The 21004-nt window shown below is 43.6% G+C and overlaps 1 protein-coding gene across 5 annotated transcripts in view; it reads left to right on the plus strand.

Annotated features, from left to right (window-relative positions):
* BCL2 (BCL2 apoptosis regulator) overlaps positions 1–21004 on the plus strand; it is a 170882-nt gene that overhangs the window by 86396 nt on the left and 63482 nt on the right. The window contains exon 3 of one of the 5 annotated variants that reach the window (XM_046671655.1): positions 18320–18401. The exons of the other annotated variants lie outside the window; for them this stretch is intronic. Coding sequence (XP_046527611.1) covers positions 18320–18325 — 6 coding nt within the window. The 3' untranslated portion in view covers positions 18326–18401. Of the gene's footprint in view, positions 1–18319; positions 18402–21004 lie in introns of those variants that run through there. 5 annotated transcript variants of the gene reach the window in all.

A 21004-nucleotide genomic window follows, 5' to 3' on the forward strand; every position in this document is an offset into this window, starting at 1 on the left:
GAAAGGTCTCTGAATGAATGCTGATTCACCAGGCTGGATATGTCTTCATATAATTGTGTATTTGGTGGCTTAGCATAGTAAAGTGAGGTAGATCTTTCAAAAGACACTTTATAAGCATCACAGCTCACTAGCTTGCTTGCTTCTACAGCTCCTGCTAGAATTCCCTTTACATAGTAGGTACTTCATAAACGTTTGTTACCTTCAAATTCTGAGGAACACTTGGAAGGCAATGGTAGCTAGTAAATTCACTTACCAGTGCTAGTAACTTCATTTCTGCTTATGCTTCAGGAACACTACCATGGTTGTGGCATGGTGTCGGAATGCAAAGTAAAACAGATATTATCTCTACTCTCCAGGATTTTATGCTCTAGAGGCAGTATCAGAGCTGTAAACAACTAAGTCTAAGAAAGTTCAGAAGAAAAAACAATCAATTTTGACCTGGGGAAGTTAGGTGGGCATTTGAGCTGGACTTGAAAAGTGGGATTTTACTGTAGGACAGAGGTGGGAGAAGCCCATTTCACACAGTGAAAACAGCACAAACAAAAACCTGTAAGAGTACAATTGTGGTATGTGGGGGAATGAGATGAAGTCCTGTCTGCTTGGAAGATAAGCTTCAATACGTGGTGGGATGGGAAAGGCAAATGCCCTTTAATGTCAAACTAGGGAACTGAGTTATATTATGTAGACAACAGGAATCACATCAAGTTTTGGATGCATGCAGTGATAGCAACCAACTCATGTGCTACAATGATAACCTGGTGGCAGGGAGACGAGAAGGAGGGAGACCAGTTATGAAGAGGCTTTGGTGTTTAGGGGAGATATAAAGGCAGAAAAATAAAAAGGAGGAGGCAGATAGGAGATCCAGAATTGGCAGTTGGCTGGAAGTAAGGCTGAGGAGGAGAGAAGAACCAAAGACAGCACCGAGGGACTGAGCAGACGGTGACACCGTGAAAAGACCCTGGAAGGCTGGGGAGGAGCACAATTCGACTAGTAGAGAGCTCTTGATTTCTAGGGAGGTTTGTGAGGAGATGAAAAACCCTTGGACAGTGCTTTGCATAAAGGAGGCATTCAGCAAACACTAAAATTGAAGGAAGGAAGAACAGAAAGGAAGGAAGAAAAAAAAAGAAAGGGAGGAAGGAGCTTTCCCTTTCTCCCCACTGTGCCATAACACGGGTTTTAGAAGATCTGGTAGGAATCATTCATTGAAACTGTTCTTGTCAACAAACTTGCTAATTATTTCGTGTTGAGTGTACAAAGCAGGAGAGAACTCAGAAAGAATGGAAGATCAGAATCTGTTGATGGCAGACAGAGGAGAGGTGAGCTTTGAGCCAGATTTGGAGGAAGAGAGAGAATTGGGCTGATGAAGAGGCCATACTGAGACAGAGGGAGTAGCAGGGGAGAAGGCAAGAAGGCAGAAGCGAACACACCATGCGTATAGACAATGAGAAGGACACTCATTGACACTGGAGGTAGTTTCCACATGTGGAGAAAGGTTGTGAGTGAGTGGGGTCGGTGGGGGGAGATGTTCATCTGGAGGAGGTTGTTTGCTCACTTTCTGACAAGCCTATCCTGAAACTCCATCAAGAGAACCCTGTTTCTCTATGAAAACTAACCTAATTCCTCCTACATTTTTTTCTGACCATTGGAATAATAGCAGAGCAGTCCTTTGTGTGATTAGAAACCAAGCCACATTGACTTTTTCTGAAGGGCCATTTCAGGATAACTCAATAAATCCTTTTATTGGAAGTACTGGCCAGTACTTTGTCTTACAAAATGCCTTTTGGTTTCTTTGCCTCAGTCTTTGATTATTGGGTAAACATTTTAGTTTCGTGATTACGTGGTGTTTAGATGGCAATGCATGAATTACATTACTAAAATTGTTTCCCTTTGGTTGTATTACATCTGCTTCAGGAATGCCAGAAAACATAAACACAGTTTATTTAGTAAACTACTCAGCTGGAGCATCTGAGAGAGAAGGTGTAAAATCTGGCAGTTGGTGTGATGTCTCATCTTGAATCAGAATCTTAAAGCTGGGAAGTTCTTGGAAGCCTGCTATGGCCACTTTCTTCAGCACGGTGCCACCCATCCTTTTCCTGAATACTTCTAATGAAAGGGAGTTCTCAGAATGTGACAACTTTTAGAAAAAGGCAAACCACAATTGAATAAAAACTGTATTTTCTCCTAGCAGTGATCATAAACTTGGTAGGCTGGCTACAGTATAAAATAAATGCAAGCCAGAAGTTACCTGGGAATAGCTTTATTTGATCTACAAAATCCCAGTGTTTGTTTGATGCAGTGCTTGTCAATGGGGCATGGCTTTTCTGGGTGGAGGAAAGCTTTTACAGCGTCTTATCACATCATTTCTCTTCATTTTCTTTGGTTTCTCCCACTTATTTTGTCTTTTCCCTTGGGTGTTGCACCTTTCCTTGATATGGGTTCCAAGATGTGGCTGCATTTAGCGACTTGTTATTAAAAATGGGCCGGTCTCTAAAACAATTACAGTTCTCTGTAATTTGGGGATCAAAGCAACTGATTTTGATGTTTGGCTGTGTTTTTGCAGACATCTATATAAACTATGCGAATGCCGCTGAGACTCAGCAGTTCTTCTTCAGCAATGTTTCACTTATTCATCCCTTTATTTAGAGAACGCCTGAGGCCCACTATGTTCCTTCCTATTTCCACCATTTCCTCTTTATTTGGTGCCTTTTTTTCTCAACGCTGACACTACTGCTTCATAAATGGGTTTTAATGTCATGTGGCCTGTGGAGGCCCCCACACAGTATCCTAAAATGTGACTTTGATGATTACCCTCTCCCACTTAAAAACCTTCATGGCATAATTTTTTAAACAATGTTTTTGTTTTGATTACAGAAGCAAGATATAGTTTTTGCAGAAAATCTGGAAAATAGAGAAAAGCGCAAAAGAAAAAAATGACTCATAATCTACCACGAAAACCCAGCATATTGTTAAGATGTTGGTACACATCCTATAAGTTGTTCTTCTCTCATCTTTGCCTAGCACTGAGAACCTTCTCAGTCTGGTCCCAGCCCGACTTTACAACCTTATCTCTCTACTTGTTTCTGCTCTGGGGACCTATATTGCCTTGTATAGGACTTCTCATATTTCACCCACAATGAATTTTTTCTGATTATATAAATAATACATGTGATTGTAAATATTTTTAATAATACATATAAGGAATAAAATAAAAATGATCTTCAAAAACATCTCTACATCCTGAAATAAAAACCATTGGCATTTTGTAGACCGTTTGTCATAATCTGTTTATATACATGTGCCTAAGTACAGAACGTGATTTCCTATAAATGAGATCATAGCATCCATGTGGTTTTTATGGTTGACATCTTCTTTCATTTTCACTTGTTTCTTTCCTCCCACTCCTCTCTTTCCCTCCACCCTAATCACTCTCCCCCGGATTGCCAGTGTTATTAACCTTGTGTATATCCTTCTATGCTTTACTCCATGCTCATACAATTATATCAAACATTTAGATAGATAGATAGATATAAATATTCACACATGTATGTTGTGATTTTTGTCATTGTTTTATAAAATTCAGATCATGTGTCCTTCTCTGCGTCTTACTTTTTACTCACTTGACAGTGACACATTATTGAAATTCCTCCATTCTTTCTTCTCCATGACTGCGTACTAATCCTTGGTTGACTAGAGCGTGGCTTGTTGACTGATTCTCCTATAAACAATGCTGTAATGAACATCCCTGTGCTGATATGGGCATGAGATGGCTTGATTGTGGACAGCACTTTTAGATTTGGATAGACATTTCCAAATTGCTTTCTAAATGGTGCAGCAATTTCTATTTCCACCAGCAGTGTATGAAAGTACCTTTCTCTGCATCCTGCCATGTGGCTGTGACATTGTCACCTCCAAAGAGCAGTGCCTCTAAACTGCAGGCGAGGCTGGGGGGGGGGGGCAGGGTCCCTTTGAAATCCAAAATTTCAAGACAAATATGAGGCCAAAATAAGACCATCATGGTAATATATGTAAGAGAATTCATTAAGAGGAGATCACGATTCACTGGAGTTGGGTTCTGGGGAAGTCATATTTATAGAGATGAACCCTATGGCCTAAAGTGTTATTGGATTTTTAGGATGATTTTTTTTTTTTACTTGACGTTATTTGGTTAGCTTGGCAGCTAGAAATTTCTCTCTCGGCTTTCATTTGCTTCTGTACAGCTTTTGTCAGAACTCGAAAGGTAGCACACATCACACATAACTTTTGAACATTTGCGTCAACCTTGAGAATATACGCAGGTGGATGGATGTCAAGGTGAGATCTGTCTGAGGGTTCCCATGAACATGGTTTTTGTTTTAAACACTTTCAGATTAACCGTGTGTGGTGTTAGAAGTTGGGAAGCAGGTGGAAGGGTTGGTCGTCTCCTGAGTGTGCGAGTAGGTTTGTCCTAGCTTTTCTCCTTTGAGGTGGCAGCGGGGTCCCGTTCTCTTTCCGTCCTCACTGCCTGTCTTCCTCTAAGTCGTGGACTGTCTGTGCTTTCTGCCTTCATCCTGGCTGCCGATATCTGCCACCACTTCTGTTGTCCTTCTCAGTTTTCTTCTTTATCCCTTTTGCCTCTCTCCCTTCAATTTCTTCTATGTTGCTCAGCTTTCCCACCAAGAGGCTTGGCTTTTGCAGCCACTGCCTGCCATTGAGATTGTATTTTTTGGCCTGCAAGCCTGCCCTCCCACATCACTTGGGGTACAACCTCAAGGTCATTGGCCTGTCTTAGCTGTTTCATCCCTGATTTTTCTGTTGAGAGGCTCCACCTGACAGAAAAGCTTCTTCCCGCTTCCCTTTAATGTTTTTAACTGACATCATTTTGGGACCTTGAGTCCCTGAGGGCCCGAGCTTCCCTGTACTTTGAAGTAGAAATAGATTTGATCTCTGGGACAACTCTGACCAGTTCTGCGAAAGAATGTTGGCTGTCGGTGTCCTATTAAGTAAAGAACCTGTGGATTCTTGTGGGTTGTTAGAGCTGTATGGAGAACAAATGAGGTAATTTAGAGTATAGTTTCATCATTCTTCAATATAGTCTCAGTGTCAGGGAAAGTCAGGAGTAGGATTCTGGTCGACGACACCTTAATTCTGAATTTACTCACATTTGTGGATTAGACAAAACCTAAACATTGTATGATGAGATGTGTGTGTGTGTGTGTGCGCGTGTGGTTTAATATGTACAACTTGTCTGAATGCGGTAGCTCTGTGGTTTTTCTTTTACTGAGAACTGCTTTTTTTTCCTTTTCTAAGAAAATGCTAGTTTCCTAACTAAAGTCTTTCTTGTGAGTTTGTCAGCAGCGAGGGGTGTTATACGAGGACCTGTCAGTGATAATCAGATCAAACAATCACCCAGTTCAGGTGACTTTAACACAAATCATATTGACTAAAATAGTATTAAGCATGTGATGCTGGCGTGTGACATTTGAATGTTTGCCAAGAAAAGCACCCAAGTGGCTTCGACTGGCTGCAAGAGTAAGAGATTTGGCTCTTTTACTGTTTTTACATTCATTTTTATTTGAGCATCTGAAACCAACCATTGTCGTTTGGAGAGGGAAATTAACATATACAGTCTGCCTGAATCTGTTTACCTGCTTTTCCCTTTCACTGCCTGTAAGAATTCAGGTCACATAGTCCCAATCAAGAGCAATCTATGAATTAGGGGACATGTATCTTAACAAATTTGAAATTTCTATATATTCTTTCTCTCTCACACCTCCTTCCTGCAACTCCTTTCCCACTTTTTCATGCTTCATGGAAAAGTGGGGACCTATATTTGATAAAGCTCGGAATTCAGACCTAAGATGCCTGGGTCTCAGTTGTGGCTTGTGGCCACTTATTACCATGAGAGACACTCTCTAGTCTTGGTTTTCTAATCTCTAAAATGGGACACCTTACTTCATGTGGCTGTTAACAGCATCATAACTTCCTCCCTTTCCTCTTTTCTTTTGGAGAAGCTCAGAATTTCAAAACTATTAAATGCAGTATTTTTAGGGGCACTAACCAGTTACCCCTAACAATATAGGGTAACTAGAAATGCCATATTCTACTATCATATTCATTACAATCCACCCCCACCCCATACAACAAAAGGATTACATTTCTGATAAAACCTGATTGCGTTCTGATACAACCTGTGCAGGGACTAGGATGATCATAGATGAGGTGTCTCCTGATTTTCATGAGTTAAGAGCTTCACCCTGCTGCATCTGTAGAAGGGCCTTCACATAGTGTGGCTCTGCCTTGTGGGCAAATGCATCATTAGCTATGTAGAGACAGAGACTGCGGCCAAGTTAGAATAGTGCCAAATGCCATGATATTTTACATTCCAGAGAAAGAGAGCTATATATCAGCAACATATATTGTTGTCAAGTACCTATTTCATGGTACGTGTCTGAGGGACTAAAATGAAGCCAGACGCCCCTAAAAGAAAATGTAGAAAGTCAGGGGTTACCAAGCTGCCGTGCTCCACCAAAGGGAATTTTAATTAAGAATTAAAAGGGACCACTTTAAAAAAGTAGATGGCTTAAAACTGGGAATGAAGGATGCCACACAGAGACTTCTGTGGGCTCCGAAGAGCGAACAAGACCGGCACTCTCAAGAGGCAGTTTCCTGAAGGCTGTGGAAAGATGTGAAGAAATATAGGCCACAAGATGACAAGTGGACACAGGGAGAACAGCAGCGTGTGAGGGTAAAGCTTGTTACTTGGGATGAGCTGGACTGAAGTAAAGAGAAGGGCTGGAGATTCGGAACTGGGTCAGAGAACAATCAAATCACGAGTGAGGATCCAGTGTGTGGGTTACAAGGACAACGGGAGGAGCCAAATCTTCAAAGTCGGATGAAGCTCGAAGCAACTGGATTTATTTAGCAGAGTCCTGCAGAAGTGAATGGCAAGAAAATAAAAAACTCCATCACGGCATGAGTGGCAAGGGGGAAAATGAACTGAAAGGAGAGTAGGAGGCTTATGGGCAAGATAAGCTCCTTCTGAGACATATGACTGAACTGAAACCCAGATAAAATATTATCTTTTAATCCAGTGTCTTTCATTAGTTAGAAGTTCAGTTTCTTTGTATTTCATTCACAAAAGAGCAATAAGCATTTAAATTAATATATTTGCTCATAGAATTGTGACTAGGAACTCACTGCTGATGAGAAACATTATGAATTAAGGAAGTTTTAACGAGACGTTCTTGGAAAGTATAACATGAGAATGAAATTTTAAGCCAATGATAAGATAATAAAGACTCAACTCTAATCTTACATTCACTGTTGTGTAAAAAATAGAAGATTATTCTTCCTTGGGCCTGAAGTCCACACTCCCCCCCCGCCCCCACCACTGAGATTATAACCACAGGGTGAGCCCCGAGGCCTCCCCACTGAGGCCTCTGTGAGTCATCTCCTGTACATTCATGTTGTCCTCTCTACCTCTCGTCCTCCATTCGAATAGCCCAGGCCCTTCCAGGGGTGCCCAGCCATCTCTCGCCTTCCAGAACCTTTACTGTCTCCCCTTCACCACCGACAAGTGTACCTAGGGCTCCCAAATCCTGGAAGAAACTGCCTTTAATTCTGCTCCTCTTTGGACTGCCATCATCTCTCCTCCCCATGTTTTTAAACTTCTTCTTAAAACCTGGATCGTCTCTCTTTAACTCGCGTCTTCACCTCCCTTCCCCTTTCCCACCACCCCTCCTGTGAGTCTTCTGTTTCTATCGCTCTAATAAAACAGCTGTCTTATAAGGGGATTACACACCAATTTCTGAGGACATCCAGAGCCATGCTGTTTTACTTTTCTATAACAGTTGGAACCCAGGGAAACATCTCTCTTTAAACACTGGACCTTCTTGCTTCTATTACACAGCCTAATTCTTCCTCCGACCTTGCTCACCCACCCATCTCTGTCCAACACATCAGCTTTTCTTTCCTTTCCCACTAGGGTAAATCCAGACATTGGTCCCGCTACAGGCCTTAAGCTCTTCTCTCTCTTTTCTCTCTCTTGGAGATCTCATCTGCTCCCTCTAAACCTTACAACTTGTATGCAGGTTGTTCCAAAACCCCTATCTCAGGACCTGAGAGTTTTCTTGTTTCCATCCCAAATTTCCAACTCTCTGCTGGTCACATCCTCTTGGGTAATCCACCACCATTTTGAACCCAGCCCCACTTCTTCCTCCCCCAAACCAAGCCCTCCCCCGATGTTGCCAGTGTCTGGTATTGGGGGTACCTCGTCCTGGTCCCCACATCTCAGTCAATGTTTGGTTCCATCTTCTCACTTTCTTCTGTATCCACTCACTAACATCTCAGTTCCTTCATTTCAAACTCTGTCCTCTTGGTGTTCCCAGAAATGAAATGATGGACAGTCTACTGAATTCTTACTTGATCTGTGTAAGCAGAAGGGTTCCAGGTCAAGTGAACATAAGTCTAACTTGAATCATAAAACCAGAGAGTCATGGCCCCTCAGTGAATTTCCAGACTTGAGCCAGTTTACAGACCCAGAACCCCTTGAGTGAAGGAGAGGCTGGGTCCCCTTGAGGAAGGACCCTGCCGCACTGCCAAAGATTTATGCTGTTAATCTCTCACCCAGCCTTTCCCAGAGGGACCTACAGCCAGCGACCAGGGTAACTGTGCCTCTAGGAGAAGGCAATAATTAGACCTTTCGAGGATTACCGGACACTGGCTCTGAACTGATGCCAATTCCAGGAGACCCAGAACATTACTGTGGGGCACCAGTCGGAGCGGGGTCAGCAGGGGAGGTCAGGTCACCCCATCGTGCGTCCATTCCCACAGCACTCTGTGCAGCTGACAGGGCTGCCTGCGGGCTTGCTCCTTCTCCTCTGTGCTGCCAGAGCGCCTCTGTGACCTTTATATTCCCTGGCTCCAAACTTCCACTGGTGCCCAGTTCTCCGGGAGAGGCCGGCCTTCCTTAGCCTGATGGTTCAAGCCCTCCGCAAAGACTCCTTCCCCGCTCTTCCAGCCTTCTTGGCTGCAGTCCTCAGGCCCATACTCTGCCCTGCACCCCACCCCGGATACGCGGTCCCCCAAACATGGCACACTTTCCTTCCTCTCGCTTTTGCCTTGACTCACGCTGTTCCCTGCACCTGGTGTTTCTTTGGGGCTCCCTTCTCTTCATTTGTGTGCTGCCTGTTTTTAGCACAAATATACCATGTCCCCTTGTAAAACCTTTTTTCTCCACTTTGGCCCATAACAGCCAGGGAAATGAGCAAAACACTGTGGATGGATTAAGTCACCAGTGTTGGGAGAAAGGAGGGGTCCTTCCAGGAGTGGGTCGTTAACAATCTTCATAAACAAAAGATTGCCTTGTTTATACCTGTTCTTCAGAGTCAGCATTTCTCAAATCTGCTTAAGGTGAAAGTGAGTGCTTTGTGTTTAAAAAATCATATGGGAAGCACAGAAATAAAAAATGTTCACTTTGTTTAATGTGTGAGTATTCCACGACAGGTGGCCTCTCAACTTGCACAAATAAAACAGAATTGGTTGGCTGAAACCTACCAGTGGAGCAGAAGGAATAATGACCAGGTGGTGGGACCAGGAGCAGATGGGGAGTATTTACTTAGATCTTCAGTTCTTCTTGTTAGGAGTCCCTCTAATCAAGTACCTTCGTCAGATGTGAAATAAACTTCCAGTGTCTTTGAATAGTCTTTTTTTAAAAAAGGTAATTCCTGAGGGCTGGCCCCATGGCCAAGTGGTCAAATTCGTGCGCTCCACTTCGGCGGCCCAGGGTTTCGCCGATTCGATTTGGATCCTGGGTGCGGACCTAGCGCTGCTCATCAAGCCATGCTGAGGTGGTGTCCCACATAACAGAACTAGAAGGACCCACAACTATGTACCAGGGGGCTCTGAGAGAAGAAAAAAGAGATCGGCAACAGATGTTAGCTCAGGGCCAATCTTTAAAAAATAAAAGTGTGGGGGGGGGGGGGGCTGGCTCCGTGGCCGAGTGGTTAAGTTCACACGCTCCGCTGTGGCAGCCCAGGGTTCGGATCCTGGGCACGGACATGGCACCGCTCGTCAGGCCACGTTGAGGCGGCGTCCCACATTCCACAACTAGAAGGACCTGCAAATAAGATATACAACCATGAAGGGGGGTTTTGGGAAGATAAAGCAGGAAAAAAAAAAAAGATTGAAAACAGTTGTTAGCTCAGGTGCTAATCTTAAAAAAAAAAAAGGTAATTTCCATGCCAGTTTCTCCTTTTCCCAAAATCAAGGGTAGAATAACCAGACAGTGTCAATGGAGTCTGTGTAAGCTTGAATATCCCAAGTTTCCTTTCAGACTTTTATTTGAAGTTTCCAGATCTCACAGTCAAAATTAAAACAGGGCAGAAATTAAATTGAAAATATGATAAATCCTGGGGACTTTTTTCATACCAAATAAGGCAGTGCCACCCTAGGGGTCTGTGCAGACTCTACCATGGCAGCAGAATTTGCCATGACCACTGTTCACCCACCCCACCACTCTGGTGGACCCGCAGCCTGGAACCCTCGGTATTTCCTTTGGTCTTCAGGAAATCTTGTAATTTTCCATGTAGCGTTAGCCCTTGACCGCCTTAGAGTTATTCTTCTCCTTTGAATTATGCAACATGGCTTTATTTCTGGTTTTCTTCCTGCTTCTCTGACTACCGCATTTCCATTTCCCTCTATAAACATTTACCAGACATTTAGGTAGCACCTGCTGGAGGCCTGAGCTGCGCTCAGTTGCATGCATCTATGCAAAGATGAGTGGGGTGAGCCCCTGCCCTGTAGGGACTCCCGGCACCCACATGCTCGTCACACTGCCTCTCTGCACTTCTCCCTCGTTCTCCACCATAACTCTGAGCACTCGGAGTGGTCCCCAGGCCATTCCCTTCTTCTCTTCTCCTCTGTGCACTTGCTTCTTCAGAAAGGCTTTTTTCCTCATGATATCAGTCATAAAAGTATATTCCCAGTCCTATTTCTCATCTGAAGTTTAGTGCTGAATTTCCTCTTGTTTTCTCCAAAATTCCGTGTGTCCTCAGGCCAACCAGCTCCCCATGAGCGCTCTCTACCTCTGTCAGGAATGGCTCAAGTTTACTTTTTTTCTAGACTCCGAATCTGGAAACCTTCCTAGGTCATCCTCCCCTTCTTTCTCTGTGTCCAGGAAGCGCGTTCAGGCTTCCGCTCTCCTGCTCTTCGATTCTTTCCTTCTTCACCATTCCCACTGTCTCTGTCCTACCTGGTACTGATGGCCACCCACCTGCCTTAGCCCTTCCAATGAGCTCTGCATATCCAAGTCAACATCATGCTCTTTAAATCCTGTCTTGTCAATGTCCCTCTTATTAAGTGGCAGAGTGATGCTTACTTTTTCATATCTCTGACAGCATCTAACCCAGCTCCCTGCACACAGTAGGCACATAATCAATGCTCATTGATCTGTTGTTGCAAAAGCATACCTGGATTTTAGCTTGTCAACCTCAGCTTTCCTACTGTCTTCACCTTGCAGAACTTCCAAACGGTGATCCCAGCAATGACAGTCCCGCTGTCGTAGCTGTGGAGGAAGAAGTGCAGCCCTGCAGAGAACAGTGAAACTGACCACAAAATTGGGAAATGACATCAAGGAGGGAAATTCAGGAATTGGTATTATTTGATGTGGGAGAGACGAAGGTGGTGAGGGCTTACTGTCTACCTCGTTATTGCCCACGGCTCTTGTGTTGTGTGTGTTAATGGAGCGCAGACAGTGCCCAGGCCGCATAATGTTTTTGGGTAGCGCAGTCCAGGATGCACAGGGGTGGGAGGCTCTGCTTGCTGGCCAAGCACGTCCAGGGGGGAGAGCTGTGGACACAGCCGTGGAGGTGACCCAGACTTCCTCCTCAAAGAGGTTAAGCTTTCATAGGGGTCAGACATGGAGACAGCAAACTGTAATAGAGAGGAAGAGGGTAAGGCACGATCGGAAAGGTACAGGTTCAAAGTGAGGGAGGATTTCTGGTGAGAATTGTCAAGCCCCAAAGTGGGTTATGAAGAAAGCTGTGGCCTCCTCTTTCCTAGAAATGCTAGAGTCGTAGCAGACAAACTCTCCTCAGTGGCCTGAGCGCCGACTTCTCCAGAGGCTGGAGGCTGGGAGAGAGCCTCTGGCCCTCCACTCCCGCAGCCACCTCACTGGATCGCTCACTTTGCTTTGCAGAGTTAGTTTGCTGCAGGCTGCTGCTTAGTCAACCACAGAAGTGAAATTTGCTAGTTATGAGAAATAATAAAAGATCTTTCTTTTTCTAGACTTCCTCTAGTCAAATGGGTGTTGTTGTTTTCTTTCTAAATGGGGGAGTTTGTTTTGCTTTTTTTCCTTTCGTGGCATTCAAATTTAGCTTTTGTATATACACTGCCCAGGAGTTGAGTACATTTCTGAGAGAAGCAAGGCCCAGATCATAGTGAGTTCTCACCATTTTCCTCAAAGCTGGTGTGTGGAGTGTGTGTACAGATGGAAGAAGTTAGGCTGTTGAAGACTTTGCAGAACTCACCAGCATTAGCAATGGAGACTTTTACTTTGACTCAGCTGTTTATTACACGCTTACTCTGCTCTGCACTCTGCTTGTCGGCTGCAGAAGAAACAAAAATGCATGAGACGTGGTCGCTGCTCTGAAGGCTCTTACAGTCTAGCAGGGAATATAAACACGTATATGCAAATAACTATATTGTTACAAAGAGAAGATTCTTTCAGTTCAAAGGAAGGCCGTTATCAAGGATAGTGTCTTGGTAGAATTATAATAATCAGTTTGAAATTCAACTTTTTTCAGTCTTCGTCATTTCCATCTTGTATTACTCTGGTTTTTCACTTTTTAAAAGTACTATTTTTGAATAGGTAATATATTCATATGGTTCATATATTGAGACAGTTTAGCAAGGTATTCCACCCTGTCCGCATCTACCCAATTCATTCCTCCCTTACTCCATTGAAACAGGTAACTATGTATGTTAATTTCTTGAGTATATATCCAGTGTTTCTTCATGCAAAATAAATATATATATTTTTAAATGTTCCCCTTTTTTACGCAAAAGGCAGCATAATATTTGCCTTGTTCTTCACTTGGCCTCTTAATTTAATGGTGTGTCTTGGAGACCTTAGCGTGTCAGTACACCGAGTGCATCCTTTTTCTTTCTTCGTAGGTAGCAAGCTACCTTCCTACTCATTCATTGTTTTGGAGATATCGGGGTATATCAGTTATCTATTGCTGCTCCATAACTTAGTGGCTTAGCACAACAGTTTTATTATTCACAATTCTATGGGTGAGCTATGTGGATCTGGGTCAACTGGGTGGTTTTCTTCCGCTTTCACATGGATTTACTCCTATGGGTGAGGTCACTGGCAGCTTGGCTGGGGCTAGATGGTCCAAGAAGCCTTCACTCACAGATCGGTGGTGGATTCTGGCCAGGAGCTGGAATATGTGTCTCCAGGAGGCTAGCCCAGGGTTCTTCATATGGTGACTGGATTCCAAAAGCAGAGAGGGAGTATGCCCCAGTGCAAAAGGGCTTATTAAGCCTCTGCTTGCATCACGTTTGCTAATGTTCCATTACCACAACAGGTCATAGGACCAAACCCAGCGGCTATGTGGGAAGGACCTGCATAATGGAGTGAACACCGGGCCGGATGATTCATTGGAGGTCGTTATGTAATTGTCAACTACACATGCTTAATTACCTACCCCTATTGATGGACACCCGGTTATTTCCAATCTCTTGGTATTACAAATAATGCTCTATTAGATAACCTTGTTCATTAGTCAGTTCATATGTGGGCAGGATAAATTACCAGAAGCGGGTTGCTGGGGCAAAGGGTAAATGCTTTTTACATTATCTATCTATTCTATTTCTGTGGTGCTATTTCTCTGGTTATTTTAAGCTTATGTTCTTCTGTCACTTGTGCACGAGCTTTGAAAATGTGAAAAGAATTTATATAGGAAATGCACATAAGTTGAAGGAATTAGAAACTCATTCCTGAAATAACAAAAAAGACAAAAGCTATACTAGAAATAAAATAACGTTTACTAGAGTAAGATGTATTTGAATGACTATATCTGTTATTATAACAATGCTTTACATTTCTATTGTTTACAGTATAGAAGCGATTTGCTTATAGTATCTCACTTAATTCTCACAAGACTATGAGTTGAAGGTATAATTGGCCCCATTACGTCTGTGTGTGTGTGTGTGTGTGTGTGTGTATGTATGTGTGTGCGCGTGGGGTTTTTTTGAGACTTAAAGAAGTTATATAACTTGCCCCAATTTGCGGGTTATAGCCAGGATACATACCCAGCCTTGTGACAACAAACTTGACCTCTTCTCGTTAACTGCGTCTCATTAGTATAGACCGTGTCTTGTATCTTAGCTTAGCTTCAAATGACGTTAATTTTCTCTACTTGCTAATTGCCACGCTAATACATCACAATCACAAGTGATATCTTCTCAGGGGGATATTTATAAAAAATTAGAAATAGGGCCAGCCCAAGTGGCCTAGTGGTTAAGTTTGGCACACTGCGCTTTGGCGGCCTGCATTTGCTTCGCAGGCGCAGACCAACACCTCTGTGTTAGCGGCCATGCTATGCTGGCAGCCCACATACTAAGAAATAGAGGAAGATTAGCATGGATATTAGCTCAGATCGAATCTTCCTCAGCAAAAAAAAATTAGAAATAGTTTGTTTTTAATTTTTGAATACTTGGGAACATCCCTAAAGCTTTCTCTTGTTTTGCATGTGACATCGCTGTCCAAGCTGAGCACGCTGTTTCCTGATCTTAGTCAGTAGCAAATCTTGAAAGTGGAATTCTCTTTAAGCCCACAGGCTTGCTTTCAGCCTTCAGAAAAGAGGAGATATTTTTAAATAAACCTTTGTCTTGGCCTTCCTGCAGTGGACATGGAAAGTAAACTGTTTTCTTTTTTTCATTCACACTCAGATATTTTCATAGGGGCTTGGTCACGGCAAAGTGGGCGCGCGTACAAACCACCCTCTTCCCTGAAGCGTGATTGATTAGCAAAGCTGTTCTGCCCAAGGGCAGCCTGTTTGCCTGAGCCTGGATGTTGACAGGTCCTACATGCACAGATTTTAAAACAGGTCTCTTCCCAGGCTGCAGGCTGCAGGCCAGGATGCTTGTTCTTGAGGCAGGAGAGAGGAGAAAGGATCCACTTTGGGGAACGAGGCAGGCTGCATGGATCAGGAATCACCATACTTTGTAGAATTCCCAAAGCAGGGCAGCTCAGGCCCACGCAGTCTTTGTTGAGAGACCTCCTGATGGTGCTGGTGCCACAAAAACCAGGCTGCAGAAGAAATGGGAAGTGCAGGTGAACGGAGGGAGGCTGAGGCCCCTGAATGAGGGGTGCAAATAGGAGTGGGCCCTGTTTGGCTAAAAATCTCTAAACATCGAAGAGAGGCGTACATTTAAAGAAAGATGGAAATTTGATGCCTAGTCAAAGTAACCTAGGATGGAAGTTTGGAAAGCAGAGCGATGCACTGTAAACAGGATGAGGTCAAGCCCATGTCTTTGCCTTCTTGCCTCCCTGTGGCACCAGCAGGGTGTCTTATAGAGTAGACTCCACATAAGTATGTAGTCCCCAAATGCTAAGGCTGAACCAACCTTAGAAACCATCTTGTCCAGGCCTCCCCGTTTCAGAGATAAGTAAACTGAGGCACGATAAGTTTACGTAAATGCCTTAAGTTGTTTTCCTGGTTAGTGGCAGAGCCAGGTCTTCTAAATCTTAGTAAAGTTAGTCGTCATAAAATTGTGCTGCCAATATTCCAATGAATGTTAAGTGAATGAATGAGTGAATTTCCTTTTTAAGGAAACCGACTCAAAAACCACTCATTCAGTGAGGTCACATAGAATCATCCACTTAATTTACTTCTATCTTTTTTTTTGTGAGTAAGATTAGCCCTGAGCTAACTGCTGCCAATCCTCCTTTTTTTGCTGAGGAAGACTGGCCCAGAGCTAACAACCGTGCCCATCTTCCTCTACTTTATATGTGGGACGCCTACCACAGCATGGCGTGCCAAGCGGTGCCATGGCCGCACCCGGGATCAGAACTGGCGAACCCTGGGCCGCCGAGAAGGAGCAAGTGTGAATTTAACTGCTGCACCACCAGGCCAGCCCCTAGTCTACTTATATCTTAATCTTACACAGTCACCCCAGGTATACCGTGTTGGGGGCAGTGGGAAAAGAGGGGTTTATGAGGATGAATTGGTTAGCGTCTTTTGAAAGGCTTTCAGGAATCTGGGTTTCAAGACATCTTACAAAAAGTCTTGAATGTCAGCGTTAGATGAAAACCTTGGACTTTTCTTGCAGTGGTTTGTGATATGCTCAAGGGGTAGAGAGCCTGGGCGGGAACATTTGGCCTGAGGCTGAGAGTGGTCCTTCTGTGCACGTTGGTGAAGTGGATGTCAGGGTCGCAGCAGGAGCAGAAGTCATTAAGGAAGAGACCCCAGTCTTTCCCTTGATTCCTCTGCAGGGCTGCTTGCCTGCTGCCCACGTCCTGCAGAGGTGCCTGACTTGTCCAGACACCCCTCTTGGTGCTTCAAGCTCAGTAGCAGCTTCATGTGAATGCCATGTCTTCGTTCAAAGCTTAATTTTTCTTTCATTACGTGGTCCACTGTCAATTCTCTATCATCTTTGGCTCTTGACTGTCTTGCCACCTGGGATGGTAGGAAAAGATTTTGTAAGTCCTTTCACAGATGCAACAGGATCTGTTGTCATGAAGAAATTTTGACACCTGACAAAAGAGTGTCTAGAATCTTGCTTTCCTCTACAAAGTGTAAGGGGAAAGTCATTATCTCCTGTTTTGGGATATAAATCAGTTATTGTTCTGCCGGCCGCTGAGACCACTTTAGAAGACCATTTATAAATATCTGTAGCACTGCCCTCATATTTGGTTTCCTGTGTTGTAAAGAAAAACCTGCGAATAACTAGAAGGAGGGATCCCAATGAAATGTGGGTTCTATTTCACTATAGCTGGTGTGGGAGGCTGTGTAGCTCTGACTCTAAGAATACCGGTAGTGGTATCTATCTACATTCTAAGAATTTAGGGAGGCAAGGTTTGTGCAGAATTAAATCACCCTGTCATCTGTGAGGCTTCCTGTAGAACGAAGGCAAAAATAAACCCAAACAAACAAAATGGGAACATGTTTGAAAACAGAGACGTACTTCTCCAACAGTAAGGATTTTCAGTTGATCCTTGAAAATTTCACTGGAGACCTACTTGCTTGAAATGGTGCTTTTTTGGGTGTTGTTGCTTTGTTGTTATTGTTTTGGTTTTGGTACTTACTACCGTATTTACCCTGTAAGTGGTTGGAAATGTCAGGATTTTCTTATAAAAAGGGGAGGGGAGATAAGAGATTCTGTTACCCACACCACATGGGAGGTGGGACGGGCCTAGCTAGGAGGCGTGCATGTGTGTATCTATCAGTATGTGTGTGTGTGTCTCTGTGTGTATCTGTGTGTGTGCCTATGTGTGTCTCTGTGTGTGTTTCTGTGTGTGTGTGTACCTGTATGTTTCTCTGTGTGTGTCAATGTGGGTGCCTCTGTGTGTCTATGTGTGTGTCTGTGTGTGTACCTATATGTGTCTCTGTGTGTTTGTGTATGTCTGTGTATGTACCTATGTGTGTCTCTGTGTGTGTTTGTGTGTGTCTCTGTGTGTGTACCTGTATGTTTCTGTGTGTGTGTCTATGTGGGTGCCTCTGTGTGTCTGTGTGTGTCCATGTGTCTCTGTGTGTGTCTGTGTGTGTACCTCTATGTGTCTCTGTGTGTGTGTGTCTGTGTATGGTTGGCATATATGCAGGTACACAGCATTGTCATGCTAAACCTTCTTCCTTCGGTGTCACAATTCTCCTTTCTCAACCTGAAACTACTTTGCTTTGTTGTTAAAGGAAACATAACTACTTTCTTACAAAATAGAGACCAAATAACCCGAAAAGCTCAAGTAAAATCCACCTTATGACCCAGTATTAAAAAAACGCAGAGATTTTCCATGGATAAAATCCCACACCAGACTGAGGAAGACAGACCAATTGAACTTGAGTCTTTCCTGTTTGTACTTCTTGTCTACTCTCACTTGCCAACGAAAGAATGCAGTCTTACCAACTCCGCCTTTCTCCCTATCTGCCTGATGATGGTTTTCATTTGAATTTAAAATGTTTGATGATGACTGGAGAAGGATGAGGATGAGAGGTTGACTGTTACAGTATCTCATGAAAACTTTCCTCCCTCCCCCCTCCTCTCTCCCCGCTCTTTCCCTCCCTCCTCCTCTCCTTTCTCTCTGTCGCTCTTGGTGTTGGTTCCCCTGATTTACCAGATGTGAGCGTGCAAAAGGCCAACTCTAGAGGTGATTTGCCGCCTCCCAGCACTATTGCTCTGCGGCAGCTGCTCCTGGAGGAACTTCACAGAAAATGCAGGAAGAGTTTGGCATGCAATTGCATCCTGCACGTTTCGAGCAGGACAGATTGCTGCAGAAGATGATAACAGAAATAGCCACCAGGTAGTGAGTTCTCACCACATGACAGACACGGTGCTAAGTGCCTGACTTGCACTGTCTGAGTCCTGAAAACCACTAGCAGATATGAGCATCTTCCTCATTTTCAGACGAGGCAGCCGGAGCTCAGAGAATGCTCTGTCAGTGATGGCACAGGTCTAAAGGGACAGGCTGGGGTTGAGCCCAACTTGGACTGTGAAGGTCATGCTCTTGGTTACTGTAGCGTCCTTAGAAGCAGCCAACCCCTTGGGGACACGTTCAAATCTATTGCAGCCCAAGGAACTTGGCAGCCGCGTGTCACTTAGCCATGACTTTGTTACCCTTGCAGGAAAACATTGCTTTTTCTCACCTGTGTTCATAATCATCCTATTTTCTGTTCCAAGAACTCACAAGTGAAGAAGATAGATTTTGAAGAATTGGTTTTTGCCGCTTCTGATTGTGAGGTCCAGCCTGGGAGATGGAGTTTAGATGCTAACATATTGGGATTTCTGACATATATGCTAAGAATTAGAGGAAAAGTAGGTTGCAATATGGAATTAAGACATTTGAGAAATGTCGGAAATCCAAGCTGAGAGGGAACCGTGGCCCTAATGCTTCCAGGTGTAGGAAAGGTCAAGTCCGCCTCGGCCCTGGCCTTCCGGAAAGGTGTTTGTGTTTTCCTCTGTGTGAGAAAGGCCTGCCTCTTGCTGCCTGAGTTAACTAAGCATATTAACTGCATGTGGTGCTCAGCTCTCATTAATTTTCCATAGGCCCTTTTGGCTTTGATCTTTTCATTTCAAGGCCTGAAAAGGCCATATAGAGGGAGAAGCAATCATGCTGTATCTCCTCCAATATGCCTATTTCAACCCCGGATGATGCCTTTCAATCGGGAGAAAGGTTTTAGTAACCAAGTGACTAAGTCACACAACGAAACCCTCCCCCTCCCCCTTTATCTCCACTTAATTAGTGCTGACTTGGCCAAATCCCGTTTCAAAACCTGCACAAATGAACTTTTTCCATCACTGAACCTTTTAAAGTGTATATTTGAAATGTCTTGAAGCCTAAGAGAATAGTTCTTAAACAAGTTACACATTGATTTCCTCTTAGCCTGAATTATTTCTCGCCTGATTTTCCTGAGGTTGTTCCTGAGACATTCTTTGTGGTTCATTGAAGACAAAACACAAACCATGTCGCAGGTTCCATAGAGTTATAGGGACGTGGGAAACACGGCATTGATTCTCAAGGAGCTTAAGTCTCAACGAGGAAATAAGACACTTCGACAGATAGCCTTAAGGTAAAATAGAAAATTGTCAAGCGCTGTAATTTTAATGTTGATTACTACATACCTAAAAGCTGGTTAAATTACAGATTTATCGAATGCTCATGAATTATTACTCCTCTCTTGCACAGGATTTTAAAAACTCTTTACTTTCTCTGGCTTATAATTATGGTGACCACATTTTCCATACCAAAAATTAAGACATGTTTCTTGACATGGTTTGACAAAGGATTCTTGTGCCACTTCTGGGCGTGAGACCACCCATAGTTAGATTTTTTGTAAAAGCAGGCTTTTTCAGGCAGGCTCTATAAAAATAGAGGTTTGTTAAATAGATGTGTTTTTAGACTTTTCATTAAAAACGTACCGTACAAACAGTATTTTATTTTATATCTGAATCAACGTGTTCTATCCGAAAGCACGGTTTTACAGCCTAAGGGTATGTGTTAGCCTAGTCATAAAAACATGCTGCTGGAGAGAGTAATAATACCTGCCATTATCCAGGTGTAATAAAAAGGTCCCAGTGGTCTACTCCAGGACTTTAATTTTCCTTTTGAAGATAAAGCTCCTTATTTCACTTTCAAGGTTCAATGTTTTTGAACCTTGCAAATGATTACCATTGAGGCGTGCCAGATGTGAGCAATTGTGAGCAGTAGTTCTTGAAAAGAGGGTGAAGGAGTGACTTTTTCTTCCTTATTTTCTCCCCGTATTATCATCTGTGGTTTCTACATAGGTAATTTTTCACAACAGCAAGACCATGTGGATGGATACTGGCCTGGACTGCCATAGTCCAGGCATGGGACTTTTGAACTTTTAGAGATAAAACAGGCCAGTGTTGATCATTTAAACATGGTGAAACCAAGGCCTTCTTGACCAAATATTAAATGACTTACCCAAAACCACAGAGTGCGTTGGTGGCAGAACCAGCTCCTGATCTCCAGCTTTCGGACCAAGCTAGGTTTCTATTCCCTAGCATGATGTTTTCTTCTGTTCTGGGGTCATTCTGGTTAATTCCCAATGACTCTGATGTTGGGGCAGCCCCAGCCCAGAAGAGGTGATGACTGGAGAGGTGGCCTTGAAGGCACCAGGACCTCCTCAGGCTGACCCTCAGCTAGCCTGAAGTTGAGTTCAAGGCAAGTCTTATATATAATGGTTCCCACTTTCTTGGGAATCATTGACCTCCTGCTGATCCAGGATAATTGACCTTCAAATTCCACCTTATATCACTATAACCTCCCATTCATTCACCCACT

The sequence above is a fragment of the Equus quagga genome, chromosome 9, assembly GCF_021613505.1.
Source record: "Equus quagga isolate Etosha38 chromosome 9, UCLA_HA_Equagga_1.0, whole genome shotgun sequence".
NCBI classification, from domain to species: Eukaryota; Metazoa; Chordata; class Mammalia; order Perissodactyla; family Equidae; genus Equus; species Equus quagga.